Source organism: Microcaecilia unicolor, chromosome 2 (genome assembly GCF_901765095.1).
Source record: "Microcaecilia unicolor chromosome 2, aMicUni1.1, whole genome shotgun sequence".
Lineage (NCBI taxonomy): Eukaryota > Metazoa > Chordata > Amphibia > Gymnophiona > Siphonopidae > Microcaecilia > Microcaecilia unicolor.
Window position 1 is genome coordinate 538806303 of NC_044032.1, and position 21759 is coordinate 538828061.

The 21759-nt window shown below is 44.4% G+C and overlaps 1 protein-coding gene across 2 annotated transcripts in view; it reads left to right on the forward strand.

Moving 5' to 3' along the window:
* LIAS (lipoic acid synthetase) overlaps nt 1-21759 on the forward strand; it is a 65651-nt gene that overhangs the window by 18751 nt on the left and 25141 nt on the right. For both annotated transcript variants that reach the window (XM_030191308.1, XM_030191307.1), the window contains exons 6-8: nt 2725-2782; nt 4316-4444; nt 21368-21513. In XM_030191308.1, the coding sequence (XP_030047168.1) occupies nt 2725-2782; nt 4316-4444; nt 21368-21513 (333 nt within the window). The remainder of the gene's footprint in view (nt 1-2724; nt 2783-4315; nt 4445-21367; nt 21514-21759) is intronic.

Consider the following 21759-nt stretch of genomic DNA (forward strand, 5'->3'; position numbering starts at 1 on the left):
TCAGCCTTCCCAGTGCCCCAGCCACATAGGATAATTAGTTCATGAACTGGGATGTCATTTTTATGATTTTTAAATGTATCTTGTTCAGACAAAAGTTTTACAGTATTATTCTGCAGTAGTTTATGCTGCATGATTTTCTATGGAATTTTTTGCCTTCCAGAAGTTGCAGAAAAATAAATCTTTAGTTAAAAGATATGTGATTTCAAAATTGTGCTAACAGTCTGATTTGTATTGAATCTGGCTCTTTGAGTGCCAAAATAACAATTAGTAGCTTTAAAAGTACAGTGAAAATATATTGTTCTCATGCCTGCATAAGAACATGGTATGTGCAGTGGGCTGGGATGGAAAGCATCACCTACTCGGATGTCTTGTTTATTTTAGCTTGGTATTTGATATACCACTTTTCACAGAACAGCAGTGCGGTTTACTAAGAATGGGGAAAGAAACAATAGTTAAAAGCAAATTGTACATTCTTAGAGCAACCTCCCTGCAAGGCCTACAGTATGTTTGGGGATGGAGACCTTAGAGTGTGCAGTCCAGGCACTAAGGGCTCACATCAATTCACTAACAGGCCAATGATCAAAGGTAAATGCAGGCGCTAGAGGCCACTAGTGCCAGATTTGTGCCCACATTTACCAGCACGACATGATGAGAGGGCCCTGGTGTGTCAAATGAGCGTACCAGGGAATGCTGCCTATATGATCACTGAACAGCGCTGTGATCATATGGGCGGAATAGCGCCTTAACCCTGTGCCAGCTCTGAGCTGGCATTAGGGTTAAGGCGTCTCTTTTTGTTTCTCCCCTCCCCCCTCAGCCAAGTGAGGCAGTCTTGGCTGTCACTGTCAGTCCTGGGGTCCAGTGGACCCGGATCCCCCTATGGCTAAGACCCTGGTGGCCTAGTGCTCCCTCAAGCCCCCACACCGACACTGGGGACTGGAGGTCCAGAGGACTTCTAGTCCTCCAACATAAGGGCACAGGGGGCTGGAGGTCCCTCCCCGCCCCCCCCCAGACACAAAAACTCCCTAATGGCCCAGTGGGCAGCCCTACCCCCCCTGCCCTGGTGATCCAACAGCCCTGACCCCCCCCCCCCCCAAATACCTGAAGATGATGGAGTAGCACCCCTTCCTCCTTCCAGCGCCGTCTCCAAAATGGCTGCACTCTGCCCTGCCCTTATATGGTAGGGAAACCTTGCCCAGTGCATCCCAGGATGCACTAGGCAGGGCGCCGCCATTTTGGAGATGGCGCTGGAAGGAGGAGGGAGTGCTGCACATGAAGAAGACCTCTTCCTCAAAGAATGGAAATAAAATAAAACAGAGAAAAGAAAATAAGATGATACCTTTTTTTATTGGGCTAACATTACATTTTTTGATTAGCTTTCGAAGGTAGCCCTTCTTAGATTAGAAATAAGCAAATGTTGATTAAAACATATATAAGTGAAACATCAAAGCATTTCAGTGACAGTCTCATCCTGGCTGGACTTGGGGAAGTTGAGTTAAATACATGTTCAGACACCTTCCCTGCTTCTTCAAAGCCTTCATCCTCATGTTATCCAGAAGTTCTGTATCATTGAGACCTGTTCTTTTATCTTGTCCATATATTATTCCAAATCTTGACAGTTACTGGATCTGAATTTTAATTTTATCAATAAGTCTCAAATGTCTTAATTCTAAGAGAGCAAGAGACTTCTCCAAGGAAGCAATAATTATACAGAGAGCCTCAAAGTTATCACTGCCAGAGGGACCTGTTAGACCACCTGGACTTCATTTATATCCATGGGAAATCCTGCAGCCACATGAGTTGATCATGAGCCTGCCACCAATGGCAAGCACTATACCATCACCTTTATATCGCTACTCTTGATTATGGTATTCTAATCTGCCACCACAGGAACCAAGACCCCACATATGGTCTGAGATGACAGCAAGTGAAAAGCCAGGAAAACACCCTGCTAAGAACTAGCATTTGTTCCTGTTCACATTTAGTTGTCTGCAGTTATGCCAGTTCTGTGGCTGATATAACTGCAGGCATGTAAATATATAAGGTATGCTGATACTGGGTTAAAGTAGCATCCTATAACAGAACCTAGCATAGAAGGCAGAAGGTCCAGTGGTTGTTATAGAATAGGCTCTCGCTGCATGGAATCAGGATGCCTAAATGGAGGTGCTCGCTTATAGAATTGCCCCCTATTTTAAATCAATATCCAATTTGCAATGTAGTTAAAATTATGTGATGATATCACAAAATCCATCCAAACCAGGACACACGTTGCCCTATCCAAAAATTGTTATTCAAACACAAGTTAACAGCAAAGGTATACCATGCATATGTACTTATTTATCAAAAGATTTTTTTATATAACTACCCTCAGACATTCCACCTATCGCATATGATAACATCGCCATGGGCCACTTTCTGTGTCATTTTGAAATCCTTTAAACAGTCACCTGGGTAGACAAGATTGTTTTGATTGAGAGCTTTGTATACAAAGCACTAAACTCTGTAAAGATTAACAAATGGAAATAATTTAACATACTAATTAAAGGGCCCTTTCAGCTAAAGCTTAGTGTGTGCTAAATGTTGCACATCCATTAGTGCGTACTAAGCTTTAGTAGAAAGGTTCCTAAGTCTCTGTAACATATTGGCACTTCTAGTATGCTAGCCCTATAGGTTTGAAGAACATATATCGGGTCATTTGATGTCTCTTATTTCTTTGTCTGTCCTTAGATATTTGTGATGGTGGTGCAGAGCACTTTGCTAAGACTGTATCCCTCCTGAAGGAAAGGTACTCCTCATTTTATCTTCCCTTGTCACTGGAATATAAACAGTGTGCCGGTTATTTAGGTTCTTATAAGCAATGTTTAACCAAGTTTCTTTCTTTCTTTTTTTTTTTTTTTTACATTAGAACTAAATAATACAGCAGCATTTATATTCATAAACAATATATGAATATAGGTAATAATTAACCTATAGCATAAGTGACCAAAATGATGCTTGTGGCCAATTCTGCTGCCACAAAAGAGATTGAGCTCCCACCTGAAATTTAAATGAAGATTGTTGATGTTAGCACTCTCCTTCCTGGCTAGGCTGCATGTCTGGCACAATTGAAACCTGAACTCATAAAGGCTTGCCATCACTGTCCTAGACTATCAATAGGCAAACCACGGTTAAAATTCTACTAGAAGGAAATGAGCAGAAAAACACAGTGACTAATGCTCTGCAAAACTTAACATTGCACCTTAATGTTATATTCTCTTTCTAGTATTGTACACAGGAAACCCTTACATGTAATGATTCAGCATGAAGCCATCCACAGATGAGTTGAAGTATTCTAACTAGCTATTACTTCTGTAGCAGCAGTTAGTTGAGGCAATGTTAAAACACTGCAAAATAATTACAGAGCTTTGCATATGCTTTTTTGCGTTTTAGCAGTTGCAAAGTATTCTCAGACTTTCAAAATGAAATCCCTGCATGTGCTTTCCCTTTCCCTTTTTTGCCACAGTGAAAAGTATACATGTTGTCAAATAGTGTACAGTGCAGTCTCAATTATCCAACCTTGGCATATCTGACAGATCCCCTGGTGACGTCATTGTGTTTATTTCTATCAAAAGTATTTGTTTTAGAACAATTTTTGAATATTGGGAATGCTATTCCATTGTTTTTGCCTTGTTTGAGGGGCTTATGCATTGTTTTACATTTTTTCACTTATCAAACAATGAGTCGGTCCCATTTAATTTGGATAATCGAGACTACTGTATATACTTTTGGCTGCTGAGGGTAGGGCAGTTTTGAGCCTATGTTCCAGAGTGAAAGTTAGCCTTCAGTTGAAGAAAAAAAAGGCATTTCATGTTGATACAAGTTTTACAACACTGTAGAAAGTAGTGACATGGTATCAATCATAGTATATAAAGCACTTCAGGGAAAGCACAGCTAAGAACTAACCTGAAGAAATGTGATATTTAAAAAAATATTCAGATTGATTCCAATAGGATTTCTGATCTCACAGCAGGATTGTGGCTCCACAGACTGAAATGCAGTGATACCATTGAGGAATTACATGGAATAACTACATGTTCTTTAAAATGTGATAGGTATTCTGTATTTAATCACAAGGTCTGAGTCTGTGATATCATGGCTATAAGAGTCCAAGCACTCCATGTTTGCTTGCATGTTGAGGGCAGCTGTGTGATGGGAGAGGAGGGGTTGGTAGGGAGGGGGTTATTCTGTATAAAATGTGAGTGTTGTATGATGATGTATAATTGTATGGCTTATTTGAATAATAAAAATGTTGGTAGTATATTTTTATTGTATTTTTCAGGAATCCCAAAATTATAGTGGAATGTCTAACACCTGATTTCCAAGGTGATATGAAAGCTGTAGAAATTGTTGCACTGTCTGGATTAGACGTATATGCGCACAATGTGGAAACCGTCCAGGAATTACAGAGGTAATAACAATATTTTGAAAGCTATATTGTTGAAAAAATAGGATCTGTTTTTGTCATTATTCAACTTTACCAAGCAATCAAATGCAAAGTGACATTGTAAAACATTATCTGCTGGATTCTATGTAGCGTGCCTAGAGATCTGCACCAAAATCCAGGCATATTCTATAACAACATTTATAACTTAATTGGCTTAACAAGCCACTCAGCATATTTTAACAGCACTTAAGCAATAATGAGAATTAATTGGCAATAATTTGAATTTATCTGCATAACTCGCTAAGCGGATTCTGTAATTAACTGTTCAAAAGGGGGATGGCTATGGGTGGGGAAATGGGCATTCCAAAATTTACGTTCGTTGTTATAGAATATGGCCCAGTGCATTTAAATCTACATGCAGAGATTTACGCTACATTTTCATTGGCGTAAATGGACGTTCATAGTTTTTTTTTAGTTTTAATAATTTTTATTGATGATTAACCGTTTAAACAAAACTGAACATTCTTTGGAACCATGTAAGCCTTCTACCATAATTATATGCTCGGAGACAAATCATTCAACTGTTATCATCAAGATTTTACATTCCCACCCCCCCCCCAACACCCACCTCCCTTCCTATTATACAACAATTTATAGTAATGACCAATCAGCATAACAAAATTAGTAAGAAATGAACACGGATTCCAAAATCCCAACACACCCAATACAAAACCGTGTCACCAGTCATCAAGCTGTTAAAAATTCCTTCCCCCCTTCCCCTCCCTACCAAACCTAAAACATTGAAATTGCACCCCTCCCTCCTGCTCTAACTCCCCCTCCCCTATCCCTCAGAATCCAGTTTTAAGCGCTTAGTTGAGATATCAACTAAGCATATTCTAGTTTAACTTTCAAAAAGGAGACTATGGTAAAATGTGAAGAATGGTAACAAAAAACCCAAAACAAAACTTAGAGGAGCAGCTGCAAAGGTCAAAAATGTACATCGGGCATGGATGATGTTCAAAAATAAACAAACTAGTCCATACTCTGCACGCAGCAAGCAAACAAAAAGCAACAGCAGAGTTGACGAGAATGACTGAAGATCTTTTCTTGACAATTCTTCATTCTGACTCAACACGGACCATGTTTCAGTGACAGGGCCTGCATCAGGAGTCTGTTACTCTCACATGGAGAATATAAGTCTAAAATCAGACAAGATCTATGACATATGTTGTAAACATCAACAAGCTTGGCGGGAGAATTGCTCGAGACGCATTGTTTAGCTGCATCTGCAGTTGTTGTTTACAACATACATTGTCTATGAAGCCAGAAAAGGTTGATAACACAATTGTCACAGATCTTGTCTAATTTTAGACCTATATTCCAGTGGCGTAGCCAGACCTGACATTTTGGGTGGGCCCAGAGCTAACATGGGTGGGCACTATGTATAAAAAGCATGAGTTGTGTTTCTTGGCATACTACAAAATAATGCCTTAGAATGCACTTGATGATGGATTTCTCTGCCCAACAGCTGCCCTGCATCAACATAAACCCCAAACATATTTAATGGAAAAAACAATATCTACTATAATAAAACTCACCCTCAACATTCTGAAGACAACGTTCTGAAGTCACTCAGTCACTCCCTGAAGGGTTCATGGATTCATGGTGGTGAAGCCACAACACTGACCAAGTCTCTCTGCCCCGCCCTTGCATGACGGACCAATCAGAAAAAACACCCTCAACATTCTGAAACACAAAGGACCATCACAACACCGTTCCCAGGCAACACTAGGCAACGTAAGACGGACCAATCAGAGGAAACTACGTGACAATAAGGGAGGAGCATTCCCCAGCAGAATGGCTCATTATCTGTGCAGCACGGAGAGCACAGAACCACCGCTGGAACGAGAGAAGAATATTCCTGCTGTGGGTATGTGCAAAAATAGACTGGGGGGGAGAAATTTTTAAATGCCTAATGCCAGTACTGAAGAGTGCCAGAGGGCCTATAGCACAGACTATATTTGGGATCGCTTGACATGGAGTCAGAGGAGCCGGAAAACAACGTGCCCGTCACCATCTGGGACGTGGGTGAACAGGACAAGCTGCGGCCCAGCTGGAAGGATTACCCGCGACCCAGCCAGCAGCAAACAGCGACCAAGGACAGCACAGCACATTCCCCAACCCCCAAGCAAAAAAACAAAAAAAGACACACATCAACAACCTGCACACACACCACACCCTCACTCACACACACACACACACACAAAATAACTCTGTGACACATACACACACACACAAAAAAAGCTTACATGCTAGCGCCCGTTTCATTGGTTTCGGAAACGGGCCTTTTTTACTAGTTTTTAAATATAGTTATGTTATGCCATATCAAACTTGACCAGACATAAGTCCATTCTTAGCTAGTATCAGCCTTTCCCTTCTGTACCTTACCCTCTCCTCCCCAACCATCCCCCATAGCCCAGTATCAGCTCATCCCCACCATCCATCCCATAGCTAGGCATCAGCCCTACCTTACCCCCTCTCCCACTCCTCCCTGCAGCCTAGTGTCAGCCCTGTCCTACCCCCTAGCCATCCCCCATGGTCTGTCATCTCCTCCCCCCTCCCCCAAAGGACACCAGCACTAAATATTATTTTTTTTTAATGTCCTGGTCCCTGCAGAGCCCACCTCCACCCAGAGACCTGCCTACATTAAATTTAGAACATTTTTTTTTTACCTGGGCAATGCAGAGACCAACCTCACCCAAAAACCCACCAACATTTACAACCTTTTTAAAATTTTAACCTGGTCACTACTAAAATTTATTGTTGGTGGGTTTCTGGGTGGGGGGTGGGCTCTTCACTGTCTAGGGCAAAATAAAGGTATATTTTGGACTCTTCACTGCCTAGGAAAAAAAAGGTATATTAATGATTACGCATACCTTTCTTTGTCCTAGGCAGTGAACAGCCTATCCTCACCAGGAAGCACCCAAAAGCCAACATTACACTGTACACATTAAAATTAAAACATTTTATTTATTTTACCTGGCGGACAGCTGGCTTGCATGTGGTGGCAAGCAGTGCAGACGAGCACCCTGCTCCGTTCTGTGTGTGCTGGCTCCTATGCCTGTTCTGGCCTGGGGCCCCAGGGCAGTGCTGAGGGTGGTCAGGGGAGGGGGAGGGTCAAGAAACGGCTGATATTGCTCTAGAGGGCACAGTAAAGGAGCCCCAGCAACACTAATTTAAGCACCAGGTCACTTTGCAAATGAAAGAAGCAACATAGACGTGCCTCTGAAAGGATAAAGAGAAAGCGGAGGCAGAAATTAAGGCAGTTTTCAAAGGAATTTTCCTAAGCAAATTCTGCTGGTAGAAAATTGCTCTGTGCTGAAAGGATTACAGGTTTCACAGCTTCCCGGGTCTGCAGTGCACTGTGGCGCCAGCGTGCACATGTGGGGAGGGGGGGAGGGAGCAAGGCAAAGCAGCAGAATCCAGGTCTAGATCAGGAAAGGGGACCCTAATTAAGAAAAAAAAAAGTTAAGTCTAGTAGGACTGGAGGGCTACTGGCTACCGAAACGCTGCACGTCGTGGAGGCTCGGCGCCAAAGCGCACATCCTATCAGGACAACTGGGTGGGCCTGAGTATTCAGGCCCACCCGTAGCTACGCCTCTGCTATATTCTCCATGTGAGAGTAACAGACTCCTGATGCAGGCCTTATCGCCAAAACATTACCCAAGTTGTCAGATTGAAGAATTGTTAAAGGATCTCCAGCCATTCTTGTCAACTCCACTATTGCATTTTGTTGTTCAAAAATACCATCCTGGAAGCCCAGACCAGATATATTCCATGTATAAAAAATGGTGGAAGGAAGGCCAAACAACAGACGGCATGGTTAAAAAGTGAGGTGAAGGAAGCTATTAGAGCTGAAAGAACATCCTTCAGGAAATGGAAGAATGATCCAACTGAAGGTAATAGAAAGATAAAGAATGGCAACTCAAATGGAAAGCACTGATAAGGAAGGCAAAGAGAGACTTTGATGAGGAGATTGTGTTGGAGGCTAAAACACATAATAAAACTTTTTTAGGTATATTAGAGGCAAGAAGCTGGTAAAAGAATCAGTTGAACTGCTAGATGACCAAGGGGTAAAAGAGACACTCAGGGAAGACAAGGCCATGGGGAGAAACTAAATGAATTCTTTGCTTTAGTCTTCACCAAGAAAGATGGGACTATACCTTTGTCAGAAATGGTATTCCGTTTTGATGAGTCAGAGAAACTGAAACAAATCTCTGTAAACCTGGAAGATGTAATATGGAAATTAGTTAAATTAAAGCGTAGCAAATGACCTGGACCAGGTAGTATACATTCCAGAGTACTGATAGAATTGAAAAATGAACTTGCAGAGCTATTGTTAGGAATATGTCATTTATCTCTAAAATCCAGCATGGTACCGGAATATTGGAGGGTGGTCAATGTAACATCAATTTTTTTTAAAGGGTTCCAGAGGTGATCCAGGAAATTATAGGCCAGCCTATAATAGAGACTATTATAAAGAACAAAATTACTGAGTATATACATGGTCATAGATTAATGAGACAAAGCTAACATGGATTTAGTCAAGGGAAATCTTGCCTCTTCAATCTTCTACATTTCTTTGAAGGGGTGAATAAAGTGGATAAAGGTGAGCCAGTTGATATTGTGTATCTGGACTTTCAAAAGGCATTTGACAAAGTACTTCATGAATGACTCCTGTGGAATTATAGAAATGATTTATAGTAGTAGTAGTAAAGTCATGGGATAGGAGGTAGTATTGTATTGTGGATTAAGAACTGGTTAAAAGATAGCAAACAGAGAGCAGGATTAAATGATCAGTGTTCTTAATGGAGAAGGGTAGATAGTTGGTCTGTACTTTTTAACATATTTATAAATGACCTAGAGATGGGAATAATTAGCGAGGTAATTAAATTTGCCAAGGACACAAAGTTATTCAAAATTGTTAAATCACAGGAGGATTGTGAAAAATTACAAGAAGACCTTATAAGACTGGGAGACTGGGCATTCAAATGGCAGATGACATTTAATGTGAGCAAGTGCAAAATGATGCATATAGGAAAGAGGAACCCAAACTGTAGCTATATGATGCAAGGTTCCCTAATAGTCACTGCTCATGAAAAAGACCTAGTTGTCATCATCGATGATGCATTGAAACCCTCTGCTCAGTGTGCAGCATTGGCTAAGAAAGCAAATAGAATATTAGGAAAGGAATGGAAAACAAAATTGAGAATATTATAATGCCTTTGTATTGCTCCATGGTGCGACCACATCTCTATTATGTGCAGTTCTCGTCACTGCATCTCAAAAAATATATAGCTGAATTAGAAAAGGTACAGAGAAGGGTGACGAAAATGATAAAGGGGATGGGACATCTTTCCTATTAGGAAAGGCTAAAGAGGCTAGGGCTCTTCAGCTTGTAGAAGGGATGGCTGAAGGAAGATATGATAGAGGTCTGCAAAATGTTGAGTGGAGTGGAACGGGTAGACGATGTATTTCTTCCATTTAATAATCTTGGCTCATTACAGCACCTTTATCAGCCCTTCTTATCAGCACCTAAGCGATACTTTGTGTATTTCAGATGTTTTGATCCCTAGAGATGACATTAGTATACACTAGTAAAAAAGGCCCGTTTCTGACAGAAATGAAACGGGTGCTAGCAAGGTTTTCCTCGGAGTGTGTATGTTTGAGAGAGAGAGTTTGTGTGAGAGATGGGGTGTGTGTGTCAGAGAGAGAATGAGAATGCGAGAGAGACAGAGACAGAGTGTGTGTGTGTTTGTGTGAGAGAGAGAGTGTGTGAGAGAGTGTCTGTGTGTGTGATACTGTGTGTGTGACAGAGATAGAGTATGATAGACAGAGAGTGTGTCAGAGAGAGTGTATGTGAGAGACAGTGAGTGTGTACCTCCCCTCCCCACCCCCACCTCTCTGGTCTCAGGACCTCCTCCCCACCTCCCTCTCCCCTGCCCCCCTTCCAGCCATCCATGTCCATCGACCCTCCTCTCCCGCTGCCCCCCCTGCAGCCACCCATGCCCAGTGACCCTCCCCTCCCCCCCCTCCAGCCACCCATGTCCAGCGACCCTCTCCTCCCCCACCACCCCCCGCGCATCCAACCCCCCTCCCCACCCGTTGCTGCTGCTTCTCCTGTTGAGCAGCAGCGGCCGCTACAAAAAGAAAAAAAGCAATAAATGTTTTTAAACATCAAGCGCGGCACCGCAGACAGCCATCAGGCATTGACTGTTGGCTCTGCAGCCGCTCCTCCTCTCGCCTCTCACGTCGCTGCGCTCCTCCGGGGTCTTACTCCAGGGGCAGTGACGTGAGAGGCGAGAGGAGGAGCGGCTGCAGAGCCAACAGCCAATCTCTGATGGCTGTCTGCGGTTCCGTGCTTGATGTTTAAAAACATTTATGGCTTTTTTTTCTTTTTGTAGCGGCTGCTGCTGCTCAACAGGAGAAGCAGCAGTGGCCGGACAGCGTTACCAGTGGCAGCTGCGGGTGGCGAGGGGGTTGATGTGCCGGGGGGGGGGGGGTCTGATAGCTGTCTGCGGTGCCGCGCTTGTCGTTTTTTGATGCTCAGAGCAAGTGACAGGGAGCAACGCACTCACAGCTGATTCCCAGGCAGAAGGAGGAGTAGGGAAACACACGGCGCAAGTCGCCAACGGCAGTGTGGGCATATTCCCTTGCCACAAGTACCCTTGTAGGAGTCTTCCCAACACCCTCTCCTCCCTCTTTTTTAGGAATAAGGGAAGCTGTTAGAATAAATATAGCCACTTGGGGGCTACTATCATATTGAATAACGCAATCTGTCCCCATAGTGAAAGAGGCAGGACCTGCCAAAGAGCCAGTTTATGCTTGGTTATCTCAAGAAGTGGATTAATATTGATTGCATACAGAGAGGTAAGCTCTCTTGGGATCATTATCCCCAGGTATTTCAGAGCTGTGTCCTCCCATCTGAACGGGAACTTCCCTTTCCATGATTGTCTGAACCCTTCATCCAGCGCCAACGCACAGGATTTATGTAAGTTAAGGGAGAACCCTGACAGGGCGCCATACTGTCGCAGGAGTTCCAGTGCACAAGGAAGGGAGACCCGGAGGTCAGATAAGATGAGTAATACGCCATCCGCATAGGCTAATGTCTTGACCTCCTGAGTCCCCAAGCTCACACCCCGGATCGCCGCAGTTTTATTCAACAGATGAATTAAAGGCTCTAGGGAGATGTCAAATAAAAGGGGAGACAGAGGACAACCCTGCCTTGTTCCACGTTGCACTTCAAAGCTTGCCAACCTACCTCCATTAGCCACTATTTGCGCATCTAGGCCTTCATAAAGTGCTTTCAGTGCCTGCAGAAACCATTTAGGAAGGCCTACCCATCCGAGCACCTGGAACAAATATCCCCAACTACATGATCAGCAGCGTCCAGGCTAACCAGCATTGCAGGGGTATTATTTTGTGTACAATGTGCGATGGATAAAAATATTCTCCGGAGAGGTCACGTGGTGTGATGCAGGAGTGAAGTCGCGCTGGAACTGAGCTCCTGCGATTCCCCCATCATCTTACGCTATTAACAGCCTCAAAGGGGAAAAACGAACTTTAGTATCGCCAGCCTTACAACTTGGAGACCGGGTGGTTTTTGTTTGCTAGCCTTGTGTAGAAGAATGGCGGCGAAAACGCTTCGAAAAGATAAAGAGAAAGGCAAGATCGCAGAATCCAAGATGGCGCCCGGACAGCAATCGCCGAATTCGAGCGTTTGCTCAGTATGGACGGCAGAAATTACCGCGGAGGTGACAGCTGCGGTAGAGGCGGCCCTTGATAAAAAACTGCAAGCGTTGTTTGATCGCGCAGAATCTGCCCATGAACGGCTTGATGGGTTCCACCTCGATCTGGACCACATGCAACAGCGGATTAGTGCCCTGGAAGACCGAACAGCGACATCTGAGCAACCTGTGGAGGCACTACAGAAGAAAATAGTGGAGCTAGAAAACAAACTAGACGACTTAGAGAACAGGTCTCGTCGAAATAATTTACGACTAATTGGGCTCCCGGAACATATAAAGGACTCAGAGCTGGGCAGTTTCCTAGAAACCTGGCTTCAGAGCACATTAAAAATGAATAATCTGCCGGGTCCGCTGCGCATCGAGAGAGCGCATCGGCTGGGGCCGAAGCGCCAAGGCGCGGCGAGGCCGCGGGCGGTGATAATGAAGATTCTCCACTATGGCCACAAACAGGCGATTTTGCAGGCTGTAAGGGCAGGAGGAGAGCTTCGTTGTGAAGGCCAACGGATCCTTTGCTTCCAGGACTATTCAGCACGTGTAGCAGCGGCGCGAAAGGAGTTTGCGCCCGTGTGTGCGGCTTTACATGAGAGAAAAATCAGGTTTGCATTGATATACCCTGCCAAACTGAAGGTGCAGTATGAAGGGGGAGATAAACTCTTTGAAGAGGTGGCTGCAGCTAAAGAATTCCTCAAGAGTATTGCACAGGAACCTGCAACCTGATGGTGAAAAAATGGCGTCTTAAAGAAGAAAGTCTTTGACGGGGCATGTGAGTTGAAAGAGACTTGGAGACATGGACTAGAAGACTGTTAAGTATGTTTAGAGACTATAGCTCCATATCTAAACTTTTGTCTCAAGTGAATACTTGGACAGAGGGGCGCAAGGTAAACACCCGGTCTCGATAAATGGAGACAGGCATAAATACTACATAATGGGGTTTTCCCCATGGAGCAGATGGTAAATTGAAATAGAGGAGGAAAGGACACTATACGTGATGAGTTCCCTGTTGGAACTCAAGGGTTTACAGATTGGAGGGGGGGGAAGGGAACTCACGGGGGGGAGGGGAGGGGAGTGGGGGAATAAGGGAGGGGGCGGGGAGCAGGTCTGTTTAAATATGGCATGTGAATGGGGTAGGAGAAGACAACTAGGAAGTGTCGAGAGTATACAAAGCAGCAGAGGGAGGTGTAGGCTGGGACACCTTTCTCTTTATTACAGGTTTAATAACATACGTGAGCCACTTAGGATAGGCCATGGTTAAGCTAATATCGTGGAATGTGGGGGGTATTTCCTCCCCAATCAAAAGAAGTAAGATTTTACAGACTTTAAATAGACAAAAGGCACATATAGCAATGCTACAGGAGACACATCTAACAGCAATAGAACACAAGAAGTTGTGTAAATGGTGGGTGGGAGACTACGTAGAAAGCCCGTCACCAAATAGAAAGGCGGGAGTTATTATCTTATTCCGCAAAGGGCTTCATATTACAAAAAAACGAGTAATTGTGGACCCGCTAGGAAGATATGTTTTCTTAGAAGCCCATGTAAATAATCACCCTTTCTTACTAATTAATGTATATGCACCAAACCAATATGACAGGAGGTTCTATCAGACCCTGGTGAGACATGTGCACTCCTTTGATCAGATACCTATAATTATGGGGGGAGATTTTAACTCAGTCTATGACCCACTGCTGGATAGTACTGGAGTCTCTAGAGTAGGGCCAGTGAACTTGACAAAGGGAGTCCCACGGCTGTGCTCGATGTGAGATCTAGTTGATGCATGGCGCCTGTACCATCCGGGAGAGAGGGACTATACCCATTTATCTAGGGCACATGATACACTATCCCGAATTGACTATATCCTGGTTTCGGCAAATAGGATTCCTTGGTTACAACAGGCTGAGATAGGGCCAACACAGGTCTCAGACCACGCTTTTGTGTGGATCACAATTGGGTGTGATGGGGATAGAACCCAGAAGCCCAGGTGGCGATTTCCCACAGAACTGTTCTACGACCCACAATTTGCCTCCTATATACAATCCCAGTGGAAAGAATACTCAGAGTTTAATGAGAATAGTTATCATTTAGACCCGATATTATTTTGGGAAGCGGCCAAGGCCGTGCTGAGAGGAGCCATAATTTCATACCATTCCTATAAGAAAAAATCTAGAGAGGCAGAGATAGTCAGGATGGGGAAGGTAGTGGGGCAGGCACGCCAGAGATTTGGAACTAACCCAACGCCCTTAAATAAATCAAGACTTTTAGAAGCTCAGTCATCTTTGAACCAGTTAATACATGCCAAAGCCAAAAAATCCAATTTTTATTATCGTTATCAGTTATATAAACATGCAAATAAGCAAGGGAAATTGATGACACGACTGTTACAGCAAGTGGGAGGCTCCAGATATGTGTCACAAATCAGAGATACACAGGGGAGTACTCAGCATACTCTGGAGGGAGTGAATGAAGTATTCCGGCAGTTTTATGAAGCTTTATATTCCCCTCCAGAGGATCAGGGGCTTCAAGCCGAGTGTTACTTAGCAGGACAATCACTGCCCCAGATCACAGAGATACAACAAAGCAGCCTTAATAGATTAATAACAGAGGACGAGGTGAGCTGGGGTATACGTGCCAGCCCATTGCATAAGTCTCCGGGAGTGGATGGACTCTCCTCTGAGTTTTATAAACTCCTTAGCTCTGATATTGTACCCTGCCTGACAGAGGTTTTCAATAAATGTATAGATATGGGGGGTCTACCAGAGTCTTTAAGGAAGGCACAAATCATAGTCTTGTTAAAACCAGGCCGCGACCCACTCTTAGCCAGTTCATATAGACCTATCTCTTTGCTTCCTTTTGAAACAAAATTACTGGCAAAGATTTTGGCAAACAGACTGGCACGGATCCTGCCGGAGATAGTGGAGGAGTCTCAGGTGGGCTTCGTACGAGAAAGATCAGTAGCTCGAAATATGAGGCAGATTTTAGGAGCGTTGGAAAGCCTATATGAATCATCAACCCCAGCCTTAATAATTAGTTTTGATGCCGAAAAGGCATTCGATCGGGTTAACTGGGACTTCATGTTTGCCTCCCTGAGGGCATTTGGGATGGAAGGGTTTTTCCTACATGCCATAGAAACGCTGTACCAGGGACCTGTTGCGGAGGTATGGGTAAACGGGCAGGCTTCCGCGACGTTCGGGATCGCCAGGGGTACCCGACAGGGATGTCCCCTCTCGCCCCTTCTTTTTGTGTTGGTGCTTGACCCTCTTATAAGAGAAATCCAGAATATGAGGGAGGTGAGAGGGGTACAGATACAGCAAACTTCCTTTAAGATCTCGGCCTTCGCGGATGACCTCTTGACTATAATACAGGACCCCCAGGTGTCCTTACCGTCACTACTGGACATTTTTGCTGAATTTGGGGATTACTCTGGTTTTCGTCTCAATCTAGACAAATCTGAGGTTATGACACTTCACATGAGAGAGGAGCAGTGGGAACGTCTATGTTGTCCACTTAAGAGAGTGGGGGATGCGTTTAAATATCTGGGGATCCAGCTCACCAAAGACCCCAAGATGCTATATAGTGCTAATGTAGAATACTTGCTAGAAGACACCAAGAGAACACTGGGAAGATGGGCAGGGCTTCCGATATCATTGATGGGCCGCATCTCCTTGTTTAATATGGTGCTTTTCCCTAAATGGCTTTACTTTTTACAGACAATCCCATTATATCTCAAGCACCAGGAAGTGAGATCTTTACAAAAACTGCTTTCCAAATTTTTGTGGGCTGGGAAACGACCCCAGATACGATTTTCACAACTGGTGAAGCCTTGGAGAAACGGGGGGATGGGATTGCCGGACATTAAACGCTATAATGTAGCATGTTTATTGCGCCACCTGGGGGACTGGTATTTGCAGAGGGAGGATTATACCCCATTGGAGATAGAAAAAGCAAGGTGTAGCCCCTTAAACCTGATGTATGTCTTACATGGGGCATTAAAGGACCTACCTACAAGGTTGAGGACTAGTGTACTGGTGTGGCCCTTAAAGGCCATATGGAAGGACTTGGCTAGGCTGTGGTCCTTTGATCCTAGATGTAGTAGATTACTACCCCTACTAGGGAATGAGGCTTTCCGCCCAGGGGATGAAAATCCTATAGTGAGATCCTGGGGAGAAGGGGATAAGGTACTTATACATTATTGGTTGGAGCCCAGTGGTAATCTTAAAACAATGGCCGAATTAAACCTAGACGTAGCAGACTGGGGGGTATGTTTTGCATACGAACAGCTTAGACACTATATAGCTTCACTCCCCCGAGCTGCACTTGGTGTTGATCTGCCCACTAAGATGGGGGAATTATTTGAGATGATATCAGAAGATCCTATCTCGATATCTATATTACATAAAAGGCTGTTACTGGCTAGGCCACAGGGAGACCTCACACGAGTGGCAGCAAAATGGTCAGCAGATACACAAAGAAGGATCACCCCGGGAGATTTGTTAAAGGGTTGGAGGGGAGTTTTGAAATGGACGCAAAACGCAAACCTTCGAGAATGTCAGGTCAGAGTGATATATAGGGCATATACCTCTCAGTCTCGACTGAATCAGATGGCAGAATCTGCCCAATGTAGACGCTGTGGGGCGCCGGACAATAACTTCTACCATGCTTTTTGGAAGTGCTCAGCTATAGCAGCCTTCTGGACCAGGATAGTTAAATACTTAGAAAGAATAGGAGGGAAAAAGGTTAATCAGCAGCCTACGAGTATTCTTTTGGGTTGCCATGCCCCAGTGGAGGGGGGTACGAGATACCAGAATATAATGGCCCATAAGGCTTTTTTGGTGGGCATGAAGTGCATACTTGTTAACTGGACACAAGAACTGAACCCCTCCTTTTGGCAATGGAGGAATCGCTTACATGATTTACTTACGATGGAGCTCCAGGACTCTCTGCTTAATACTCGGTCACAAAGCAATTTTTTCCTTACCTGGGAAGGTTATATTAACACCTTGTCCCATAGGGCGAGGAGTCATATTATTAATAAACTTGGAGCATTGCCCAAGCTTCCCTTGGCAACTAATGGACACTAAATGGGAATAGAGTCCTTTTTCTACCACCTTTTAGGAATTGGAAAGACAGTAGAGCAGACCAAGGCGGGGGGGGGGGGGGGGGGGGGGGGGGGGTTTTGGAGGGGGGGTAGTAGGGGGGGGGGGAGGTTTATTTAGAGTTATATTAGCCCTTCCCCAGCACGATATGGACATCTTCCGGAGAGGGGTAGGAGGGCCATCAGACCACAGGCCCCCTGGCTCTCTTGCGGAGGGGAGTAAATTCACACAATATGATTTGATTTTAATACAAGGATTTGCGAATGCACAGCTGACACCTGAAGGTGGTTATATTTTTGGGGGTCAAGCATTTGAACATATGGTGTCAATTGGTAGAAGGGAAAGATGGGGAGGAAGGGTTGTTGTGGAATTGTTGTTAATAGATCTTGTTGATTAAATGTTAGTTAATAGTATAAAAAAGGGGGGGGGATAAAAGTTAAAAGATTAATGGAGACGAGTAATATTGTACAATTTCAGTACTTGGTGTGTGTTGATTGATTGTAGAGACATTTACATTATGTAAACACCATTTTTGTGCTTCATTAATAAAAATTGTTGAAAATAAAAAAGAAGTACATAAAAGTATTCTCCGGACATGCAATACCGAGTGACGCTTAGGTATAAACCCTACTTGAGCTGGGCTGATTAATTCTGGAAGGTGAGTCACCAACCTGGAGGCCAGGACCTTTGCCAGCAATTTAATATCCATGTTTATCAAGGAAATAGGACAATATGATTCAGTAGCTTCGGGAGATTTACCCGGCTTAAGAAGGAGAGAGATTAACGCCGTATTCTCATGTTTGGGGAATGCCCCCCGTTGAATAACAGACTGATGATAATCAAGTAAAGGTTCCACTAGGGAGAGTTGTAGGACTTTTTAGAATTCCCCAGAGAACCCATCTGCCCCGGGCGCTGAAAAGGGTTTCAGCCCCTTGATTGCACGCTGAAGCTCTTTGGCTTGTAAGGGGGCCTCCAGCATCTCCACCACCTCTGCTATCAGCTTAGGCATCCCTTCCCTAGCCAAAAAGTCACACACTTCGCTCCTCTCTGGTGATGCCCCTCTCTTGTATAGCTGCTGAAAGTGTTCTCGCAAAAGCTGCATTACTAAGTCAGGGCAATTAACCATTCAACATGTTTTATCTCTCAAAACCGAGATAGTACGATTTCTCCCCACCCCCCCCCACGCGAGAAGGCCCCCGGATCTATTACCAAACCTATGGAAGCGATATTTTTGATATAGTGTAAGACGTGTCTGCTCATGTAATAATGAGTTAAGTGTCACCTGTAGGGATACATTGTTGTCTCTATTAATTTGCGATGGGGTGTTTAAGTACACATGCTTAGCCTTTCGCAGCTGTCGGTCTAAGTTAAGAATGCTAGTGGCAACCTTCCTACGTCTCGCTGCTACATAGGAGATAATCTCCCCTCACAATACTGCCTTCGCTGCACACCAAAATAATTGGGGGTGTGTTCTGTGTTGTTATGGGCGAGATAGTCCTCCCACCATGACTGTAAGTAGCCCTGAAAGTCCCTGTCCTTGGCCAAATAGCTCGGAAATCTCCAGATTGGGGCAGATTGGAAATGCGCTCTAGCCTCCAGGTCAAACCAAACAGGAGCGTGATCAGAAATCACCTCCTGTTCCATCTGAGCCTCAGTGACCCACGGAAAAAGGGGGTTAGATACTAATATATAGTCCAATCTCGCCCACGTCCTATGAGCTCGTGATATATGAGAAAAATCCTTTTCCCCAGGGTGCAGTAATCTCCAAACGTCTACCACCGAAAGGGAGGTGGAGAAGGATTGTAACATGCCCCTGTCTACCCTACCCGAAGTCCCTCCACCCCTAGCCCCCATACAATCTGCCTCAGGGTCCATTAAGGTATTCATTTCCCCCACAACAACTAGCAACTTGCCCTGATATGGTTTGAGTTTTTTCAGCAGCCCCGGGAAGAACTTCGGGTCGTAAGAGGTAGGGGCATACACAGATAGTAAGTAGAGTTCTCGGCCTTGCAGCCACAATTTTGTCAGTAGATACCTTCCCTGTGGGTCTTGCAGGAGGACCTCTGAGGTGTGGACTAAATTTTTGTGGAATAAAATTGCCACTCCCCCCTTCCTTCCTCCAGAAGAGGCATAGCTAACCTGGCCCACCCAGGCCTGTTTTAACTTACTGTGTTCAGGGTCTGAGAGTTGGGTCTCCTGCAGGCATGCAATATCCGCCTTAAGGCGTTTTTAAATGGGACAGTATCTTCCGCTTTATCGGGGAGGTGATCCCACCCACATTCCATGTTATTATCCTACATTGGGGCATCACTGAAGGAAGATTAATGTATACCCCAGATACAAACCCTTAGCAAATCCGGAGGTCCCAGCCTGCTCTCCAGATCCCTTGTTTAGGCTGTCTGTAAGCCCAATACACAACAATAGATCCCCCACACCTTCTTGAGGAAAAGTCCTTTGGCCAGTAGAAAGAGGTTACTCTTACTTTCCCCACTCAGAATACAGTGTGTCGCATGCCTCAGCCCCAAAGCCCAACCCCCCTCCCACACCACCCCCACACTCCACCACACCGATGACCAATTCAACACCCACAGTCACCCCCCTGGCCCCCCTCCCGCCCTGAAACTGGCCCTCTAAACCCGGTGGACTAACTGCCACCGTATGGAAGGTCACTAACATGCTGGGGTCCCTGCTCCCCCACCATCAACCACAACACCTGACTTATATCAGTTCCATACAATTTAACAGTGTGTCCCCTCTAACTTCAGTCTCGTGAAAGGGTAGCACTTGCTTGAAATCCGCACTTGCAGTATAGTGGCTCCGCTCCCAACAACTGGAATGAGGCCTCTGCTCATCTAGAAGGTGAACCGGTCTCCCTCACTTCTTTGTTAATAAAGTCCATCGCCGCAGGCGCTGAATCAAAAGAATTCCACTTGCCCTCAATCTGCAACTTCAAAAGTGTGGGGTATAACAGCATGAAGCGGATTTCCTTTTCTACGAGAGCTGCAGATATTAGGGTAAACCGTCGCCTCTTCTCTTGCACGCTGGCTGAGTAATCTTGAAAAATTTTTATCAGCGTTCCCTTGTATGTCAACGTGTCCCTTTTTGATCGATATCCCAACAAAATTTCAGCTTTGTGGACCTTTAACGATTACCACTCTTGGTCGTTGTTTGCCCTCTTGCAGTCTCCCAATTCTGTGTGCTCTCTCAATGCAAAGTGGCCCATTACTGTCAGATAATGCAAATTCCTTCGTCAGCCATTGTTCCAAAAGAGGGCCCAACTTCCTGTCTGGTAACTTCTCAGACAAGCCCACGATTCTCAAGTTACTTTGCCGAGATCTATTTTCTAAATCTTCAATTTTTTCATGTTGATCTTGCAACTTCTGTTTCAGAAGCGCAGTTTCAGGTTCGCAATGTGTCCATGTGTCACCTCCGTTGTTTGTTTCATAGTTTCTGCCAGTAAAGATACCAATATACCAAACTACCCAGCCAGCAAGTCAAACCTAGGTTCAAAAGCATCTCCCATGACTGCTGTGATCTGAGCCAGTTGCTTCTCGTTGAACTCTGAGTCCATGCACAGCGGCCTTTCTGCCATCTTAGGCTCCACACTGGCTGTAGTTGTTTTCTCTTTCTCTGATTTAATTCCCCTTTTCAATGGCGCGGACAGCATTGGAACCAGATATTGTTCCATACACTCCTCATGGAACCACCATAAGTGAAATCACTCCAAATTGAGGGTTAGGATGGCGCTATGGTGCGGAAAACGGAGCGGGTACCCCGGAGCAGTGCTAAACGGCAGCTACCGCTCTCAGTGCATCACTTGACCATCAATACCTTTTATTGAGTCAGCAAAACAATGAAGGACCATGATGTGCCCAAGCTTTGAGGCCAAACAAATCCTTCTTTGTGTTTATCTGTTTTTATTAATTATTTGATCCAGTAAGAAGAACTGAAGTCTGCTAAGATATAGTTTTCTCTAGGATCAGGATAGTTATTGGGACTCTATTGTGAAGGTTACAGTATGTTTTACCTTTAATTTTGTTCTTTTACAGGCATGTCCGTGATCCTCGGGCCAATTTTGACCAGTCCTTGCGTGTTTTGAAGCATGCAAAAAATGTGCAGCCTCATATAATTTCCAAGACCTCATTAATGCTGGGCTTAGGCGAGACGGATGACCAAGTATACTCAACAATGACAGGTCAGTCAGCTTCTAACAAATTCCATATTTTGGATTTAGGACTTTGGGTTATTTTAGTTTGTAAGTTTATAGCTTCCCAAAGGGGCTAGAAGTAATTGACATACAAATGTTCCCTTTCTTTGCAAATGTTCCCATGTTTTTGGGAGTCAATAATTTTAAAATTTGTGTAAGTGGTAATATCTAATTTTACCTGAACTCTAGAATGGAAATACTCTGTATCTTTTGGATTGTTATTAAAAGGGAAAT